Genomic DNA, 21,503 nt, shown 5'->3' on the forward strand with positions numbered 1-21,503 from the left:
TGCACTGACGTCGCACAATACACGGGCCTCTAGAATTTCGCCTTCATCAAAATTCAGCCGCCGCGGCCGGGATCGAACCCGCGTCTTTCGGGGCAGCAGCCGACAGCCGTAACCACGGAGCCACCGCGGCGGGTTAATAGTCTCAAGTATGCTGTACTAAATTAGGTGTAGTGGGAACCGGGTTCGCTGTGAGGCTGTTTTCCCAGACGCGAATAGATGGCGCTGCAGTACTCTTCACGTCGGTCGTGTCCCGTGCTCTCCGCCGCCGTTATGTCATACTCGGAAGCCGCATTTCATAAGTTCTTTGTTATGCTTGTTTTATATATGTTTCAAGAGTATATGCGGTATTTATATAATGTGCACAAACATGCCCAGCACGCGGGGCTTCTGCATTTCGCCCAATTTCGATGAAAGCAAAATGCAAAAGGCGCGTGTACACTGCGCGATGTCGGCGCACGTCAAAGAACCCAAGATAGTCGAGAGTCTTATCTCCCTTATACATACTGAGTCGCTATAAGATGCGTAACCCCCCAAAAAGCCAAATAGTTTCCATTCATCAAGACTCTCCGCACCGGTGTCGGTGAAGTGTGCACCAACAGTGAAAGAGATGGTGCATTTCCTTTCCCGGCAATTCTTATCATTAGCAGTAGCATCATTTTTAGTACCGCCTGCAGGCTACCAATAACATATTTTCACTTGCATATATGAACTCACACTAAGACCTCGTAAAGACCGGGAAAAAAGTTAAAAGACCAACAGTTGCACTTATTAAAGGCAAAAGTAAGCATAAAAATGCAGAGAAGGGAATAAAATCTGACGACGGCCTCGCACTGAGTGAATGGTGTTTCCGAGCTGGTGCTAAGCTTTAGATGATGAATTTTTCATTCGCATGGCGATTTTTCTGACTAAGCATTCGCACGCTAGGCGGCAAATGTGCTGCGCAGCGTACTTCGCTCCACCTCACTCATCCTTAAAACATAGCGACTGGCTAGTAGGTTCTGCATACTGCACAGTTGTTAGTCAGCGCTTGTGTTTGCGTTCTTCTCATCTCATCCTTGTTACTGCTGCACTGCAATTTTCCAGTATTCACTCACCCTTGCTTGCCTTCCTTGGATATTTGCAAGATATGCATATATACTGTTCTAGTGAAAAAAGCAAGATTTTATAAACACTAAATAAACAGATATGCTAGACTTTGTAGCACATTCAGTCGACGCAGCATTGCAGTATGATGCAAGACACAGTAATGTAGTTCTATAGTTTTAATATTAAAGAATTACGACACGGTATTTAAAACCAGGACTCGCAGTCACGCTTCCTCTGCATTTCCAGTTAAGCCCGGTCCTCATGCTACTCTTGCTGCTCTATTGTGTTTGTGGGGGGCACACAAATGAAACCTGTAGGTTTGCTCAAACTTTTGCTTTGCTCACGCTTTGCTTCGCCCATATTACAGTAAACTTGATCTGAATCAGGCTCCTCCGCCAGTATGTTCCACAAATTACCTCATCACACACACACACACACACACACACGCGTGCGCGCGCGCACACGCACACGCACACACACACACGCACACACGCACGCACAAACACACACGCACAAACACACACGCACACACACACACACACACACACACACACACACACACACACACACACACACACACACACACACACACACACACAGAAGCGCGGACCTGGAGCGCACTTCGGTGAGTATGAGTTGGGGGAGAAAGAGGAGAAGCACCATTTTTAATCGTCGATATCTACGGTTTTAACGAAGTTAGCGTAAATTTTTTTCCTAATTTATTTATTTTGTGCTGTTATTCGATTTAGAATATTAGTGAATATGTTATCGCTTAAAGCTAATTGATTAGAAAAGCAGCACAAAAAACAACCACATGCCGCCGGTGGGATCCGAACCTATGACCTCCGAATTACGCGTCCGGTGCTCTACCTCTGAGCTCGGCAACGGCCGTCAAATCTTCTGCTTTTCTAATCAATTAGCTTTAAGCGATAACATATTCAGTAATATTCTTAATTGATGAACACCACAAAATAAAATAAATAATTTGAAAAATCGCCTGTGTCCCCTTGGTTTCTGTAGCTCTTGGCTTCTCTCATATATATATATATATATATATATATATATATATATATATATATATATATTATACAGGGTGTCCCAGCTAACTTGGACCAAGGTTTATAAAAAAACTAAGAGCTCTTCAGAATTAAAATCACGTGGATGTTGTTAAGGTTTATCTAAAGTTTGAGTACCATTTTTTCGCTCCTCCTATTTGAATAATCAGTCGAGGTAAAGAAATTAACTCTTTAAATATAGCTTGAGGCTTTCCGGCATCAATAGGAAAGTTGTGGAGCTCCACAAATATCGTCCAACCCAGGCATTTCCAAAGATATAGACTTAGCGTGCTCGTTTTTATTCGGGCAAAACGAAAGCCCACGGAGTTTAAAAAATACCACGTGACAGCGCGCTACGTGCGCCCGGATGCGCCGCGATTACAGGGCTCTCATCCGTGCTTTGTAAGAAACATCACCCGCTTCGGGCCTTTCGTGCTGCCCAAGACAGGGCTTCGCGATGTGCTTGGTTCCAAGATAAGCGCCAGTGGGTACGGGCGGGAGCTGAAAGCGCGGCTCACGTTTCTGCTGCAATAACTGCACACTCAGGTTAGCAGAATGCATGCGGAGGAACGATGACAATCTCATGAGTTTGAATTTGGGAACAAGATCTCAACAAGCAAAGACGCATATAACAAGCCTGATAACGTCGTGTGAATTACGCCGCAAGACAGCACCCGCGCTTTCTTTCAACTCCCGTCCGTACCCACTGCCGCTTATCTTGGAACGAAGCACATCGCGAAGCCCTGTCTTGGGCAGCACGAAGGGCCCGAAGCGGGTGATATTTCTTACAAAGCACGGATGAGAGCGCTGTAATCGCGGCGCATCCGGGCGCACGGAGCGCGCTGTCACGTGGTATTTTTTAAACTCCGCGGGCTTTCGTTTTTCCCAAATAAAAACGGTGACGCTAAGTCTATCTCGTTGGAAGTGCCTGGGTTGGACGATATTTGTGGAGCTACACAACTTTCCTATTGACGCCTGAACGTTTCAAGCTATATTTAAAAAGTTAATTTATTTATCCCCACTAATTATTCAAATAGGAGGAGCGAAAAAATGGTACTGTAACTTTAGATAAACCTTAACAACATCCATGCGATTTCAGTCCTGAAAAACGCTTAGTTATTTTATAAATCTTGGTCCAAGTTAGCTGGGACACCCTGTATATATATACATGGTCTGTTCTAAAAGTAGTAGGACTCATTTTTTTAAACTAAACATATTCAAGAGAATAGTACAAACGATTACAATTTTTCAAGGTAGCACACTTCCGCACCTACATGCTGCTGCCAATGAGTTTCACAGTTTTCGTACGCCTCCAGGAACGCCTGGAGAGGAATGCTGTTTAGCTCCCTCGTCACGGCCTGTTGAACCACCTGTACCGATCCGTGATGTTTCCCCTCGAGCGTCGATTTTATTCTCGGGAATAGAAAAAAGTCTGGCGGGGCCAAGTCGAGGCTGTAGGGGGGCTGAGGCAGCGTTGCCGCCTTGTGCTGGGCAAAAAATCGGGGTCCTCATTCACATCATGAAGAAGATCCTACCGGTTGGCCTTTTCCTCCTCTGACAACACTCCTGGCACCAACTTCCCGCACGCTTTCCTCATGGATAAGTTTTCTATCACGATCTCAAAAACTTGGGTTTGAGGAATGCTCAAGTCATCAGCCATCATTCTAATACTCATTCTACGATCACCCCAAGCAGCACACCAACAATGGACCGACGCTGGCATAATGCTGGTCAAAACCGGCTCGAAAGTCGTACCGACGTCGGCATTGGGGCAAAAAGTTACTTTTTCCAACCTTGGCCTGATGTTCGGACCAACACTGAACCGACATTCATGCCACTATCAGACCACTGTTCAGCCGCTCTACCAACACTGAACCGACATTCATGCCACTCTCAGACCACTGTTCAGCCGCTCTACCAACACTGAACCGACATTCATGCCACTCTCAGACCACTGTTCAGCCGCTCTACCAACACTGAACCGACATTCATGCCACTCTCAGACCACTGTTCAGCCGCTCTACCAACACTGAACCGACATTCACGCCGCTATTGTACCCACTTTCAACCACTCTACCAACACTGAACCGACATTCATGCCACTATCAGACCACTGTTCAGCCGCTCTACCAACACTGAACCGACATTCATGCCGCTATTGTACCCACTTTCAACCGCTCTACCAACACTGAACCGACATTCATGCCGCTATTGTACCCACTTTCAGCTGCTCTACCAACACCGGCTTGACATACCACAATTAGGCCACTGTTCAGCCTTTCTGCTAACGCTTGCCCGAAGTTTATGCCATTGCATTTCCAGTTCAGCGAATATTCACATTCCAGTTAATGTTCGCATTGGGAAAGCCATGGGTTTTGGCATTGCAAAGCTGCAATCATCTCTTCTATACACATGCACAACAAAATGAGGCAACGAAAGAATCCAACTGAGAAACTATTTATTAAATAATTAGGCACCGTGGCTGGGGACGCGCGGTTGCGCGAGTCCTGCGAGGCAGCGAGGGCCGCGCAGGAGGCGGGACCTTGGGAAGGAGCCAGGGCCGCGCGGGAGGAGGATTTCTGGGAGGTGGGGGCCGCTTGGGGAAGGGAGGGCACTGTGCTGGGGGCTGAAGCACAGGGGCTCGCAGTGGTTGCCAGGCCGGCAGCGGTACTTGGCAGAAACGCTTCGGCAAAACGCCTTTTGCGTCCGCCGCCACGGTCCACCGAACCTGGCAACCACTTCCTAATAAACCCCTGCGCTTCCACCACATCCGCCCCCGTCTTCTCACAGATGGCATCTGCATAAGATAAGCGTTCATTTTAGGCCAGCAGAAAAAGTTTGCTCGTTAACAGAAATCAAGATTATTTCAGCAACAGAGAAAACAGAAAAGGCCACAAGTACATGTTAACTCAAAGTGCGTGCCAAAATGAAAGGACTACAGTATCCAAATACAACATGAGGAGAAAATCCACCTGAAAGCTCTTCTAACCAACTGTATAAAGCTGCTGCGACATCACGGTCGACCACTTTGCACTACTAACATATGGGAGCACAAATGGCTGGCAGATACAAGGCACGACTACGATCCATGACAAGAGATGGATGTGACTGATGGGAGGGCTTTCTTTGAAAGGCATCTGCTGACTCATATATCTTCAGATGCACATGGAAGAAAACTGCAGATGACTACCCCCATAAAAACAGTAACAAAATATTCACCTGTAATGAAAAAGAAAACTGGTAAAGTATCAACTGAAAAGAAGAAAAGAAAACAAAGCGCAGCAGAACCTGGTGCATGTTCTTCCACTCTTCTAAAATTCAGTTACAAGCTACTGCAACAACATACCTGTTGCCACCTTGCATAACTTCAGGGCAATAAATGACCACTTGCCCTTGCGGCCATGGAGGCTGTACATCCTCTGTACAGCCACCCCCATGATGGCGGTCATTATGTTGGAGCCCACCTCCCTCAGGCCCTTGCCCCCCAGGCGGACCAGCTGCTTTCGCTGAAAAGAAACACCACAGGTGCACAAGCTATTAGGCACAAACATCAATTATAATTTCATTTAGTTTAGCAGAATCGAATAGCTAAGACAATTGTGTGACTACCTGTCAACAGCCCATGCGAGTACCTACAATCATAATGCATAATTTCTGTATGATACAATAGCTTGACTAGTTGCTACCAGCAGAAAGCACCACCACCAATATGGACATTCTTTTTTTTCCCAGTTTACTAAGAGCAGGGAAACTTTAGCGATTAAGCAAAGGTGGCCAACTCCTACCCATTATGCTTTGCATCTTGGACATTATTATATTATAACTATAATGCTTTTTGCAGATATCTATGTGCTGGATGTGTTTTCTCTGCACAGCCGTTACGCTAAAATTGATTTGGTTTGTAGAACTTAAAGTTCCAAAGTGACTCAGGCTATGATGAGGGACACCATAGTGGAGGGCTCCGGAAGTTTCGACCACGTGGGGTCTTTAACATGCGCCACTGACATCACACTGCACACGGGCGCCTTGCTTTTCGCCTCCATGGAAAACTGGCCATCACGGCTCGGTTTGAACCCGAGTCTTTGGGTTCAGCAGTCGAGTGCCCTAACCACTGAGCCACCATGGCGGGGCTCACTACCCTGAAATTGAGCAGTCTAATTAATGCTATACAAAGGGCGCTTATTTAAATCCCCAAGCACCTGAGTAAAGCTGCGTGCTTAGCAACCACATATAATTAAACGATGTTGCTTGTTTTTGGCAGCAGATTAAGTAATGAAATGTGCATAATGTGAGCAAAAGACAGGGAAGAGGTGGGTTAAAGCTGCCCCATTATTTGGGAAACCTAGCCGAAATTAAAGACGCACTGAGAGAGGACCAACTTCCAGCTGTGTTCACAGCAGTTCATGCAACAGTATATTAACCGAAAGCTCAGCTTCCTGTAAAACAGACCTTACAACATCCTTAATGTTAGCTACAAAGTCCACTGCTGAACTAAATTAAAACAGCACAACAATAAATGACAAATGTAAGGAAAATGAGGGGCTCGTTATGAGACACATACGAAGAAAGGCAGCCACAGGCAACAAAAGCATAGGGGATTTTTTTTTGCTGTTGATCGATGTAAAAGAATAATGTAATCACAGAAATATTTGACTGAGAAAAAAAATTTGTTGGAACCAAGTCTGTTATGCAACGACCGGCCACCGGCAGAGCTCTGGAAAACTACATCGAATGACATTGAGTGACACCATCTGAGAGCAACTGCCCCAAAAAAGCCTGTGACTGCACCGCCAAATACCAAGCTACTACAAGATGTGATAGGTGCAATGCTTCGCACAGAACCAGCATCAGTAGCTTGGTTTGCTGTTTAGCGCTCCTTCTCGCCTAAACGCTCTGGTGCGACAGCAGTCTCGCAGGTGGCATTTTCTTTGCATTGCGTGGCTGAAACATGATGTGACAACTGGCACTTGCCGTAAGCAATACAGTCGATCCCGGATATATCGAACTCGAAGGGGATCGCGAAAAAGTTCGATATATCAATAATTCGAAATATAAAATATGCCTATTAGACGCTTATTTTAAAATTGCGCAAATCTCGGACAATTTCCCGGGATCGTAGCAAGTGGGAACTTACCGATTTATTCCTCTTAAGTCCACAAAAACGAAAGCACAACTCCACGATTAGCGCGCTTTATTTCGCAAGAAAAGTCAGTGAGCTTTGCTTGCCTCTTCCTCTGCACCATGCAGTTCATTAAGCTGTCCTCAAGCTTGTTGAGAGTATCCAAATGAGAAAGTCCAGTGCCCTCCATTGCGCCACAACAGCGATGAATGACGCTGAATGCGGATGCAAGTTCAGCCGCAGTGCATGGCGGCTGGGCCTCTTCGCACAATCTTCGTCACTGCTCGGGTCCGCTTCCTCGGTATCGATGATGTCAGCCACGATGTGAGCATCAGAAATTAGGGAGCTCCTTATGGCCATTCCCATTTCCTTTCACACCCCCCACAAAGTTCCCATCACGTGACTAAGCGCAGCTGTCCAAGGCCAGCGCCGCGTGAACTCTTAGGAGAAGCCCATTTGCAGGAGCGCGCGCTAGTGGAAGAAGCCCACTTCCAGGGTGGTGCATACTGGGAGAAGCGCACTTGCGGGGGCTCGGCATGGCACGGAGTTCGATATATCAAATATAGGGTGCACAGGAGTTCGATAAACGTAAACAAATTTGCTATAATTTTGCATGAGATTCCCAAGGGGATTCTACATCTGTTCGATATAGGCAATAATTCGATATATCCGGGTTCTATATATCCGGGATCGACTGTATTGCGAGCGCCACATGTTCAGCACTGCTACTGAGCCCAACAAATTGATAGGAGCCAAAGAGCAGATAAAGAGAGTCCCCTAACAGCTGTCCCGACACGTGATGCAGTTTTTGCAAGCTCTGCTACCGGCTGGGCATTGCGTACCACTTTTGCTTCGAACAGTAAATCTCACCACACAAGGAATCGACAGGGCGTTCCAGTGAACACTCTCAAAAATTCCTAAAGAAGCGCAAGTTCGATATGGGAAAACAATTTTTTTTTTGGAGGAACGATCTCTCAGCAGTGGTGGACATAATTTACTGCATAACTGTGCGTGTGTACCTGCAAGTATTTTTTCTATTTTGAACTCCCTATTCTTCGGAATTCCTGAAAATGTTCACTGAAACAGCCAGTGTGTATATCAGCAAGCAACTTTCATGAACAAGACATTTACATTAACAAAACACACTGTGACAGCACACTCCAGCACAACAGTAGGAATTATATCTATGAAGAGCATGTTATTCACAGAGCACGGCATGCAAATACTCTTGGAGCTCAAGATTTCTTCACAAACCTCGGAATTACATTATGCATGCAATTCGTTAGTAGGCATTCATTTTTTCCAGACACGAATTATCAGAAACATTAAATCACCAGTCCAGCAGCCACGCTGTCGTCCTGGACGGCAGCTTCCACAGTGTCCAACTCCTCGGGGGAGAATGCGGGCAGTGCAAGGGTGGGAGGCGGTGGCGAGGGGGACACTGGCCGAGTCCTCTGCTCCAGCTGCCGGTCCGACCGCAGCAGCACGTGATCCTCCAGCCTTTGTAACCGCTGCATTAAGTCGCGCTGCTGCTGTCGGACCTCCAGCACCAGGCACATCAGCTTCAGCAGGGTAGCTGAAACTGAAGCAATCAACAATTTCAGTGAGAGCAGGGTTAACCTGGGCGCAATAATATCATTTGCGCACTGAGGTACAATAAAGAACAGTATGAGGCTAACAGTAGGCAGCAACACACTCTGTACTATGCTCCTAAACTTCCCCCAGTTTTTATCCTCCAGGACACTTCTAATTCATGTTCTATTCCTTGCTAGCCCAATTTAAATGCCATAAATGTCACCATGCACTGACAAACACCTAGGTGAAATGGAGCTGCTCTATGTGTGATAGCTAGCACAGAACCTGCAGCCTTGTTGTGTAAAGGACTTCTCAGTCTATGAGCTTCGCCAATTTTTACATTGCTTCATGGGCATTTCCACTGCTATTGCACCATGGCAGAGATGGCAGCAGTTAGTCGCAAATGGATTCTTCCAGTGTCATGAGAAGCATGTGCTAATAGAAGCGAGAAAGCAGAGCAGGCCTGTGCCCTTAATATAGCATTGCACCATTTGGAAAGTATTGCTCACGGCAAAACCCACATTGGCCAAAATGCTGGAGGTAGACATCTGTTCTAACTGCAAGTGCTGGCAGGGATCAATGCATTAAAACTGCAACAAAGATAGCCCTTATGGAATTATAGCCCTTAGCTGACAAGCGAAATGCAACAAAGAGGTGGACCAAATGTTTCTTGCTAGGCACAGGAGGTCCCAAACCGTTGAGAAATAAAACAAGGTCACATTTATCTCTTATCACGCATCCATTTTCTGCAGGCAAGACAAGACTAGGAGCCAGCTGATGTGCTCCACAAGGCAGTTAGGCTGTTCAGTTCTTTCCTAAGCAAGAGGTCCTCCTTCAGAGCATGCCACTATTATTGGCTGCTTATCTCCTTCAGCACCCTTTATGGGAGCTTTGTGATAGCGCAATTAATTTTTTTTCAGCACATTTCGCTGCATCCAAGGCACTGCATTGACTTCCAACCAGTAAACTTTTAAAATACTTTGAAAGACAATGAAAAATTACAATATGGGCCTTGCTGACCAACCGCGACCAAGCGACCAAATTATGCTGGTAAGGAAACAAATGCACAGAACATGGGACTACTGTGTAGAGTGCAATTCGTAGGAGTGGCTTCCTGGTGGTGATGTAGGCCGAGAGAGGCAACAGAAATGCCAGGATCCAAAAGAACCCAACAAAAGCACAACATACAGCTCTTGGGAAGGGCACACAACAACCACTCCACTATGAATCACAAGAGGAGAAAGCAATGGAAGTACTAGGTTGTAAATTCCAGTACCACTTCAGTTCATACAATGGTTTTTGAGAAATGCATGTGATGATTTTCAGAGTGACCCCTTTCAAAGCACATAGTTTGAAACTAGAAATGTGCTCCTAGCACCGTTTCAAGAGCCACTGAGGAGAACTCCGTGCAAATATCTTCCTGAATAAGTATATTCTCTAGGTCTTTCTGGGCCTGTTGACTGCTGCTCGGCAGCAGCAGGTACAATGAGAAATTTAAAATTTGCTCTGTTTTTCTTTAAGGCAAAGCAGATCTAGCTTCTATATTTTGTTGTGTCACTTGATACTAGACAAAATAGGAGTGTAATTAAAAGAAAGGAACACAGTGAAAAGACGGGACAAGCAGCATTTGTTCTGTCCTCTCACTGTGTCCCCATGTTTGGCTTGCATTTCTCTTTTTGCACAAAAGTAAACAAAGTGAAAATCTCACCATCAACAGTCCCAGCTGTCGACCCCTCCAGCTTGCTGGGTGGCGCACTGTTTTCGTTCACGCTCTCCCCAGCGTGATTCAGCGGGGCTGGAGATGAACATGCGTCATTGATGGCAATCCAGGAAGTACAGAACACACTACTGTGTACAACCACAATGTCACATTTCTATCCTAATTGAATGCAGAAATGCTACTTCAGGATATTTTTGGAGAAGGGACAGAACAGTTGCATGGCCAGGCTGTTTTTCATACAGGTGATCTTTTTAAAACACAATAGACACAAAATTACGAAGTTCAGAAACAAATTCCTGGTTATATAGAGATGCCCCCCAGGCAATAGTAACACTTCCTTTGGCCGAAAAGATATTTTAATTTGGTTTCAATCACAGGCTGTACAAAGACTTCATAATTCAAAACCCATCAAAACCGACACCTCCATGACAAGTAGTTGACGTGACAAACAACGTCACATCATGCAGATACCTATGACACATAAAAGAACGTTGTGATCCGACTGCGGCGGCGCGTTTCGATGGAGGCGAAACGCAAGAGGTGCCCGTGTGCTGTGCGATGTCAGTGCACGTTAAAGATCCCCAGTCGGCTGAAATTATCCCAGGGCGCTACGGCACCTCCTTCTTCCTTTCTTCTCACACTCCCTCCTTTATCCCTTCTCTTATGAATGTCCACCGAAATGCGAGAGAATTACTGCACCACTTTCTTTCCTGAAAAATCAGTTTTCAATTTTTTAAATATGTGTCTATAGTACTTCAATAATTACATTTCTCATGCACCAGCATGGTGCATTGGTACCGTATTTTCCGGTGTATAAGACGCGGCTTTTTTCAAAAATCTTGCTGGTGCGTCCTATACAAGGGTGCGTCTTATATGCGAATTTTTCGTTTTTTTTTTTTAGAGAGTTCAGAAATTACTCAGGTTCATGTTCAAGCCTTTTTTACCGAAAAAATATCACTAGCAATGAAGCGGTTGTAACACGGTTAATACTTCAATACGGGGACCACCGTGCGCAACTTTTTTTAGGTGAACTTTATCATGAAACGACGGGGATGACGACTTCCGGGATCACAAACACACCACCGTTTCGGAGGCCCCAAGCAAAAGTAATGTGAAATGCCAAAAGATGACGACAATCACGCTTCTCGCCATTGTCAAGACAAGCCAGGACAAGCCGGCGTTCTTTTTTCAGCCACCCTTTGCCACTTTGTTTGCTCCATGTACGTAGTGCGAAGAGAATATTTCAGTCGCGTTGCCACCAGAAATGGGTGAACTTTTTGATAGCGCATCCGAAGGTGAAGACTTCCAAGGTTTTAAGTAGAAATAAAATGTTCTTATGGACATGTGGGAGAGTTTTTTTTGTTTTTCTTTCTTTTTTTTCCAAAACGTGGGCAGGAATGGCGTGAGTGTTGCCTTTTTCGACCACTTAGCGTTGCTTAAGAATTTCTCACAAGTACGGTGAATTTCGTGATGGTCGTGCAAGCGTGTTTAATTGATCCTCACTAGCCCAACTGGGAAAACTGGGGTGCGTCTTATATAGCAACTTTTTCAATTACAGCCTGCATATATGGCGGGTGCGTCTTATACACTGGAAAATACGGTACATTTAAGGACACAAAAGAAACTGTCATGGCGAAACCAAACACAGAGAGCAGAATATATGTCATGTGAATAGAAACCTGTTCGCAGTACTGTTAACGTGGGTAAGAGAGTTTGCCACGAAATGGTTACTGGCAGAATCACTGCTGATCTGAGAGCATGGCAAATGTAAAAAGCTGATGCCAAGTCTGAGCACGTTCCATTTCTCTGCAAGTGCAATTAGCTACGGTGGAGTTTTTTTCCCAGATTTTGCAAGCATACTACCATAAATCCCCAATCAAAACTAACACAATGTCGACCTTACATTAAATAGAAATGAGAAATGGTGTTTTAGTTTTAAGGCGGTTAACATCCAAAGGCAACTCAGGCTATGACGGACGCCGTAGTGAAGGGCTCCGGAAATTTCGACCACCTGGGGTTCTTCAACGTGCACTGACATCGCACAGCACACGGGCCTCTAGAATTTCGCCTCCATCAAAATTCGACCGCCTTGGCCGGGATCGTACCCGCGTCTTTCGGGTCAGCAGCCGAGCGCCGTAACCACTGAGCCACCGCGGCGGCTTAACAAATGAGAATTCATGTCTTACGTGGTGACGGCAGCTGTACAACATCGTTGTGGCCCTCATTTCCTAAAAAAGAATTGCACATGAACGTCTTGTTGAGTATGCAAAATAATTTCTCATCAATAAAGAAATATGAGAATTTCAATTACCAGAAACTGCCGAGCTTTCTAGGGCTGAAGTGAACTCGTAGCGCCGCACCTTTTTTTCGGCGCTCTTGTAGGATCCTGCAAACATTCTCAATATCTCGACAAAAACCATGTCATCTCCAAGCAACAGTATGGATTTCAAAAAAACAAAACAACTGAGGCCGCCTTACTGGAAATCAAAGAAAAGCTAATTGAAAACATAGAAAATAAACTGCTAACAGTTGGCATATTCCTTGATATGAGGAAAGCGTTTGACTCGGTTAACCATAAGATATTGCTTGAAAAAATGCATTGTTATGGAATACGCGGTGTTCCTTTAACCTTTTTTGCTAGCTACCTTGACAACCGATCTCAAACAACTATCATTAACGGTATTTCATCTGGGATCGGTCAGATTGTGTCTGGTGCGCCACAGGGCTCCGTTCTAGGACCAACGTTGTTCTTATTATATATTAATGATATCGTCAACCTTCATCCAGCAGACAACATTATAATCTATGCAGACGATACTAACGTATTTTTTTCAGGACAAGATAGTAATATTTTGCAAGCAGCCTCCAATAGTTGGTTATCCCAATTGTCTGTTTGGTTAAAATCAAATAGGTTAGAACTTAATGTCAGGAAAACAAAGTACATACTGTTTAGAGCCAAAAATAAGGAAGTTCCGAACAACTTCCAAATTCACTTCGAGCAAGCTCCTATAACTCGTGTCAGCTCTACAATGTTCCTTGGAGTCATTTTTGAAGAACATTTACTCTGGACAGATCGTGTAAACTACGTTTGCACTAAAATGGCTCGCTCTGTTGGTATCCTAAATAAATTTCGCACAATACTGCCTCGAAAATTCAAACTACAAATTTATTTCTCTCTAGTCTTTTCGCATGTACAATATTGTTTGTTGATCTGGGGAACGACTACCTCAACCAATTTTGTGAAAGTACTTACTTTACAAAAAAGAGCTGTACGAGCGATTGATAACTTACATTACAGTGAGAGCACGGGTCCTTCCTTCCTCAACCATAGACTGCTAACCATCACGGCCGCTTACCACAAGAAGCTTGCTGTTTATATCAGAAACCTTATGAAAGGAAACTGGCAGACTTTCGAGAGCAGATATTTAATTGCCAAACAGCATACAGTCTTAGGCACCCTCAATACCATGCACCAAAATCTCGTACAAACTATGGGTTCCAAAAACTAACTCACATAATTCCTCATAATTAAACACGTATCCATACTTAACAGAATTGTCGCTACAAAATATGTCCGAGGGCTGCTTTGCTGACTTGATGCCCGTTCAGCTGCCTGTATAGCAACACTCAGGCCAACAGACTATCAGTTTGAAAGCCTGTGAAACACTCATGTGGCAGAGGCATTGTTTTATTTACAATTAAAAGTGTGATTCTGGTTTCTAGGATTTAACAGCTTTAAGCTATGAAGAATGACGTAGCGGAAGACTCCAGATTAATTTAGACCACATGGGGTTGTTTAACATGCACTGATATTACAGAGCACAAGCGCATTCTGCACTGCTCCATTTCACCACAGACAGGATGTAACCTGGGCCCTCGGCTCAGCAGCATGGACCACTCAGCTACTGCGACAGGCTAACAATTCAAACTGAACTAAATGTAAACAGCTGGTTGAGTTGGTTCTGAATTTGCATTATGAAACACTGTCTCAGTGCACAACAAAAATGGATGAGGAAAGAGCACACAACGCAAAGCATCAATTGATGTCTGGCATTTGTATTGTGTGCTCTTTCCTTGTCTGTGCTTTTTGTGTGCCAAAAAATGTTTCATAATGCAAAAAAAAAAATTACCATACTAAACCTTTCTGTACTAAATATTATTAAGCATACTGAGTGCAGCACTAATTCTGGGAACTACAGGTCTTCAAAAACAAGGCACCAATGAGTTTCAGATGTAGTTCATCAGCTTACAAGTGCAATAGCTAACAGTTCATTCTGCTCCTCTTTTTGACAGCTGGCTAAGCGGTGGTTATCAACATGACTTCTTAGTCGTAATTTAGCCATGCAGAGGTGCAGACTCACAGAATCTAGCAAAGAGGCCTTTACAATCGCTGATGAAGCTACCATCAATATGTCTACAATAAGACTACTTATGGCAAGTGGTAACGACGACCACTGGGCAACGCATCCACTCCCCTCCGAGAGCTGGCTCGGCCTCAGCTTTTGCGAGCCGCGTCACCTCCGAGCTCCTGGCCACAGGCCAGTAGCACTCTTCTTTTGTCTCTGTGAGCCATCCGACAGGAATGACTGCAAGGCAGTCGTCCTCAAGAGGAAACTTCACCACAGCGAATGGTTTTGACATGCTGCACAGAGGAAACACAACAAAAGATTAATGGGCAAACAAGGATTTTTACCAGACACTCTCTGTGCCATTCTCTACTGGCACTTGCCTGTTTGGGTGCCGAAAACTTCACACTACCATGACAACTGACAGGTACTCTTACAACCATCTCTTTCTACTTCGCAACGCACTTCTGAACTTTCATGAGTTGAGAGTTACAAGTGTCACGAGCGCCTGCAATTTGGGACTTATTTAAACAATATTTCTGTGCCTGCTGTCATGTGAAACAAATAACAGCCAGCAATAGTGGCGTGCAACTTCACTGCATTGAACATCAAACTGAGTGCAGTCTACCAGGAGCATAGTGATGAAAAAAGAAACCAGTAAAACGCAAGATTGACCAAATGAGGAAGAGAGAAAACAAGTGCGTTCAATTAGCGAGCTCGAAACTAGCACTCGCTATATGTAGAGTCACACTGATCTAGACTTTGTAATACAAGGCTCTGAGTAGCGGGAAGGGACACACATAAATAAAAAGTACTCTCAATTTTTTTTCTGTAACCGATCACTGGCAGGAGCAGCATTACTTCTGGCAGTACAGAAGAATTGTGTTCATTCATCCTGTTCTTGTCACATTTCTCTCATCGCACGGAGACTCGCAACGCAACAATGTCAACACTGCCATGGAAGCATTTGTCAATCAAGCACAAGGCATGCAGGCTGCGACTCTATGACGTCTGACATGCATGCCTGAACCAAGCGATTAGCCTCACAAAAGCAAAAATTGGCGATGAAAAACACTCAACTGCATCGCACGTGGCAACTGGTTGGTCATGGGGGGCGCCGCAGAGAACGGCTCCGGAAATTTCGACCACCTGGGGTTCTTTAGAGTGCACCGATATCGCGCACAGTACACGGGCCTCTAGAATTTCGCCTCCATCGAAATTCGACCGCCGCAGCCGGGATCGAACCCGCGTATTTCGAGTCAGCAGCCGAGCGCCGTAACCACGTGACGACTGTCATTGCGATCATGATCATATCATCTATACACGTACATAAATGTAGGATGTGCCGAGAAACAAACCCTCTCAGAAGCAATGCGCCAACAAGATTTGCCGGGATAGTGCGTTCACCCTGATGAAGGAACACACAAACACACACGACATTTAGAAGCGCTTCCCTTCCTGTACGTGTGTGTTACTTCATATTACCCCAACCCTTACAAGCAGTTACACCTTGCAATGCGCCGCTGAGTTAATCAAAAGACAACTGCTGACAGATGCCTACAGACAAGTTAGATAAAGGGGCGACACACGAGGCGGGCTCATTGTCCTCACTCTTGACAAGTTCACAAGTAAATATTAGCTGACAACTAACATGAAAGGGAAAAAAGGACAGAATGTATACTTACGCAAGCAGTGCCTCCTGGTTCCCCTCGGTGACTCACGCGTGCCGCCACCAAACTTCAAAAAGCTTGAAGAAATAAAAATTCACAAGAGCGCTTTGCTGCCAAACGTCCAAACGAAATGACCACAAGCTATGGATTGGGATTGGCTTGGAACGTACGTGGGAGCGAGAGCGGATGCCTACGTTTATGCGTAAAGCGGTGTTTAGTTTCGAAAAATTTCTTTGAAGCTTAGTGTTGACAACACCGCCAAGAATAATTTTTATCAATTTTTTTACACTTCAATTTATTAATGAGCAAAAGATCTTATTTTACGCGACAGCTAAGATGAAATGGCATGGCTACTTTTGACTACTTTCAGCTCAAGTTTTGGCTCCTTTTAAAATGTTCCCAACGGCAACCCTGCCCGCGAGTCATGCCGCGAGTGCTCGCGCTTGTTTTTCTTTTGTGGTGTGGAGGTGTTGGTCGTACTGCCTGTCTGCTGTCCCTTTGTGCGGCTGTTGCGGTCCTCGTCTTTCACCGCAAAGCTTCTGCATTTCGCCATGAATGCAAAGCAACGCAAGTACCGTATCGTTGAAAAAGAATACCGTGAGATCTTGCAAGATCTCGGTATTTCACAACGGCCGGTCGCATCTACGTCTTCAAGCTTGGATCAAGGCGGCAGGAAACGATCGCACTCCGAAACATCAGTCGACGTACGCACCCCCCAACTCTTGCTACCGTCCGAAGCAACCACGCGACGCAGAAGCGAAGTGCGCGCTGAAGACGCGTGATTGAAATCTATGACCGTAATCAATATGAAGACGATTAACCGATAGCGATTAATACGTCCCTATCGAAAAATCTCGTATATATGTGTCATATGTGTCTGGTTCATACGAGATTATGGAATATCTCGTATGATTATGGAATATCTCGTATGTGTCATATGACACATATGACACATGTGTCATATGTGTCTGGTTTGCAATTTTTGGGAAAGGAAAGGGAAGGGCTGGGGTGGAATTATAAGGCAATTAACAATAAAATAGCTTCCATTGAAGTTAGTAAACTAAAGAAAGTAAAAAAAAAATTCGGACGCGAAAAAAAAAACTACGCGCCGTTCCGGATTCGAACCACCGACCTAGAGATCTACAGCTCACTACACTACCCACTACACCATTGCTGGCATGGCAAAAACTGCTTTACATTTCGATGACAAGACTTATGCTATGCTTCCCACTATAGAATTCGACGGTTAGGTGCGAGGACAAATGTTTATTTTTAAGGTATAAGGAGCTGAACTACAGCCGATTGCACTTCCACTGATTTTGTGGATCTTGATGTGCTCTGTGATAAGCACTGGAAGATCTGATATTTGTATGTATTTTAATTTTCACAGCGCCTGCACCATTGATCGTAGTACTCTCATTGCGCACATATTGTTAACTACAGTCGGAGCTCTTGCATGAAAATACCTGGCGTTATTAGCTCAACTAAGCCCAGAAGGCAACATTTGCCTTCTGGCTGAACGTTTGTCCAAGCACATTGGAAACGCCTAACGTCATACTGTTTGGATAGGCGCGGTTTACAACAGGAGGGCACAAGCAGAGAATCAAGGAGAAAAATATTTGAAACAGGCCAAGAGTTTTTTTTTATGCGTTGGTTGGGCACTTGTTAATCGCTTGTTCATCCCTTCTTTTCCGCGTGTTTCAAACAGCAAGGCCCACTCTATGAGAGGCACTCATCAGCGGCTATGTGTTTCGCTCGAGATTGATGTAAGCTGATACGGTGCATATCGGAGCTCTTGTGTACGCACGAGTGTCGCGTGTCAGTTAAGGTATGCCACATATGTAATCCATACAAGTCACCTTTCCGTAGCGCGTGAACTACTATATATGCAGCAGATGTGTTCATCTGTGACATTTGTGACGCGTATGAGCTCGTAAGCAGCCTATACGCGTTCATACGAGACACATTAATTTGGGACACACATGAACTCGTATGAAGTATATGTGCTGATACGAGGCGCATTTGTCGACACATGGCTCATATGGTGCCCATACGAGTCAAACGAGGCACATATGAACTCGTATGAAGCCTATATGTGTTCATATGAGGCACATATACTGACACATATAACTCATATGGGCTGCATACGAGGCAAAGGGAGAGAACGAGTACCGTGGAGGCGCAATGCCTTCGCATTCTTCCAATTCGAGTTCCCGCAGACGATGTAACGTTTTTTTTCTTAAGCTATATGTATCTCTTATATAAGCGCATGGTCAGCGCTGTCCTATCATGGAGCAAACGCACGTTACTCTTTACCCATTCCTGCTTTAATGGAGTGCTCGACACGTTGCGCCATACATATATGTTTTGGTGCTGTTCTGCAGGTATACCGCATTAACTGCGACGCCCAAGCACATCAAGGTACAGCGTATTTAACGTTAGAGTCGAGAAGTTATTTTTATAAAATGCTATTTATAGTTTTTGAAATTCAGGCCTGAAAATCGGTGCTGCATATATGTTTCTCCGACTCGCATTCTTTCATTGCACGACTGGACTTTTTACATTTACACAGAACGAAGACCACAACCTTAAAGGGGGAAATAACGCACGCATGCATGCAACTTTGCATATTTTAGTTTAAAAAACTGAGATTTAAAAAATCTCACAGGAGGTTATGCGGGTTTTTACGAAGATATCATTATCTACGCCCCGGACTATATATGCTAATAAATAATTAACAATGTGCGAGCTATATATATATATATCGCGCCTATCGCCGCAATTGAGAAAACTAAGAAGTCACAATAGCAACTGCATGATGCTCCATAGCAGTCGGCACTTCAAAGTTGAGTTGCGTATTGCAGGAATTGGCCAGCTTCTAAATATGGCAAAGTCAATGCAGGGGAAACATTCGAGAAAGTGGTCCAATACTGCCAACTTCTAAAAATGGCTGAGCCAAGGCGGGTGAAACGTCCGAGAAATTGGTCCAATACTACCAACTTCTAAAAATGGCTTAGCCAAGGCGGGGAAAACGTCCGAGAAATTGGTCCAATACTACCAACTTCTAAAAATGGCTGAGCCAAGGCGGGGAAAACGTCCGAGAAATTGGTCCAATACTACCAACTTCTAAAAATGGCTGAGCCAAGGCTGGGAGAACGTCCGAGAAAGTGGTCCAATGCTGCCAACTTCTAAAAATGGCTGAGCCAAGGCTGGGAGAACAGAGGCAACGCGGGGCCTTCACAGGGCTGTCGTTTGCCAACTCAGATCCTACATTGGACCGATGTCATGTGCTGCTTGGGACTGTTAAGTAAACGTTTCACTCGCTACACAATTTCGTTGGTCTTGCTGATCGAACGGCGTCTGGAGCGGTCGTCATCCTCCACTCTTTCCTTACCTTCTCGGAACAGCTTGTGCCACTCAAAAAACACCTGATCTACCCATGGAAGCCTCACCGTAGGCCTCCTTGGTCATGTTGTGAGTCTCTTTGTCCGTTTTACCAAGATTTACTCAAGATTTAATCGCGTATCGCTGATCCAGTAAACGCTCGACGATTCTGCGTGACGAGACGTTTCGCCAGGGGTTCACAGTACAAGCGACCTCCTCCCTTCAACGGCCGTGAGCCATTTGCCGATTTTCCCCAGCATTCGCAATATCCCCCTTCAACGATCCTGCACGCGCAGGCCACCTCTCGTCCGCCCGTTCGACCAGGAAAAAACCAGTCCTACTACTTTCAGAACAGACCCTGTATATAGAAATGACTATTTTCCAGCAAATAAAATGGCGGGTCTACAGGGTCAATTCAGCCTCTCCAGCTGGCCGGCAGTAGTATTCTGTCGGCGACCTCTAGCACTGTCGTCGTCGCCCTGAACTGCACGCCGGAGTCCGAACTGACAGGGACAGCTTCCCATTGTTCAGGAGAACGAGATCTAACTAGATCTATAGCGGAGGCAGATCCTCCGAGCAGTCCCAGATTATGTGGTCCAAAGTGGCAGGCTCGCCGCATAACTGACATAACGCGCTTTTCCTTACCTCAATAACTATCGTTTCATAGTCGCTATAACTGTGCAGATGGGAATAGTTTATTGCCACCATGAAGAATAGCTGCTATTATTAGTTTCACGCGCTCGCAGCTTGCAGGACCGTACGATGCACGGCCTGGACTTTGCGAAGTGGAAGCGGGCTACAGGGCGAGTTGCGGCGCGGATAGCCGATGCCCAAGAGCGCCTGAGCAGAGATAGGCTTCCCGCCAAACAACCCACCGAGGGCCGTGCACGCTGGTCTCCGATGTCCATCTGCTGTGGTTCACAGACAGAGAGTATAAGGAACGCCAGCCAGGGCAGCCTGGAACGCACCGACAACCGTTAGTAGTACTTCGGCGCAGCATACGAGGTGGGTCACAGATTTCGTTGCGCCGACCGCGGCACGGCGCTGCTTTGACGAGTCCAGTATCCTTCGACGCCATGACCGACGGTTAATCGAAACAATTCCTAGTGATTCAAAGGTGGCCCTTTGTCATTTTGCGAGGCGACACATCTGTGCAACAGCCAATAAAACTCCAAAAACGTTACCGAAAGACAGGAGCGAAGAGGACCTAGTCTGGGCCCCGGCCCATGAGGGCGATCCAGGTAAAGAAGCCGCTCACCGCTGCGCTCGAGGTTTTGTCAGCCGAGTAGGTGAGGAGGCTTCTGACACGGGAGCGCATCGAAGTGGGGCCCTGGGCTCGTATCAGGCCATAACGCAATGCTAAAGATAGCTATGAGTGCGCTGGCCTCCTCCGCACGATTCGCTCAGCAGAGAACAGGCTACCACGTGGCGATGGCTGGAGGCGCGGTCGCAGCCGGACCCGTGGACATGCTACAACATATTCCCCGATCTGGTAAACCCGTTATGTCAGTTATGCGGCGAGCCTGTCACTTTGGACCACATAGTAGT

At 45.6% G+C, this 21,503-nt stretch overlaps 1 protein-coding gene across 2 annotated transcripts; it reads right to left on the reverse strand.

Annotated features, from left to right (window-relative positions):
- Nucleotides 1–4,303: 4,303 nt before the first annotated feature.
- Nucleotides 4,304–20,322, reverse strand: LOC149357768 (uncharacterized). 2 transcript variants are annotated; one of them, XM_089584906.1, is made up of 7 exons: nt 16,587–20,322; nt 12,867–15,197; nt 12,742–12,783; nt 10,544–10,630; nt 8,595–8,842; nt 5,533–5,647; nt 4,304–4,938 (listed from the first exon to the last, which is right to left on the reverse strand). In XM_089584906.1, the coding sequence occupies exons 2-7, from the start codon at nt 12,973–12,975 to the stop codon at nt 4,487–4,489; spliced, it is 1,053 nt and encodes a 350-aa protein (XP_089441032.1). In that variant the 5' UTR covers nt 12,976–15,197; nt 16,587–20,322; the 3' UTR covers nt 4,304–4,486. The 2 variants fall into 2 exon arrangements, with proteins under 2 accessions (XP_089441032.1, XP_089441031.1); XM_089584905.1 differs by having other exon boundaries at nt 5,488–5,647.
- Nucleotides 20,323–21,503: the final 1,181 nt, after the last annotated feature.

Source organism: Amblyomma mixtum, chromosome 3 (genome assembly GCF_055824585.1).
Source record: "Amblyomma mixtum isolate Tamu chromosome 3, ASM5582458v1, whole genome shotgun sequence".
Classification (NCBI taxonomy): Eukaryota; Metazoa; Arthropoda; class Arachnida; order Ixodida; family Ixodidae; genus Amblyomma; species Amblyomma mixtum.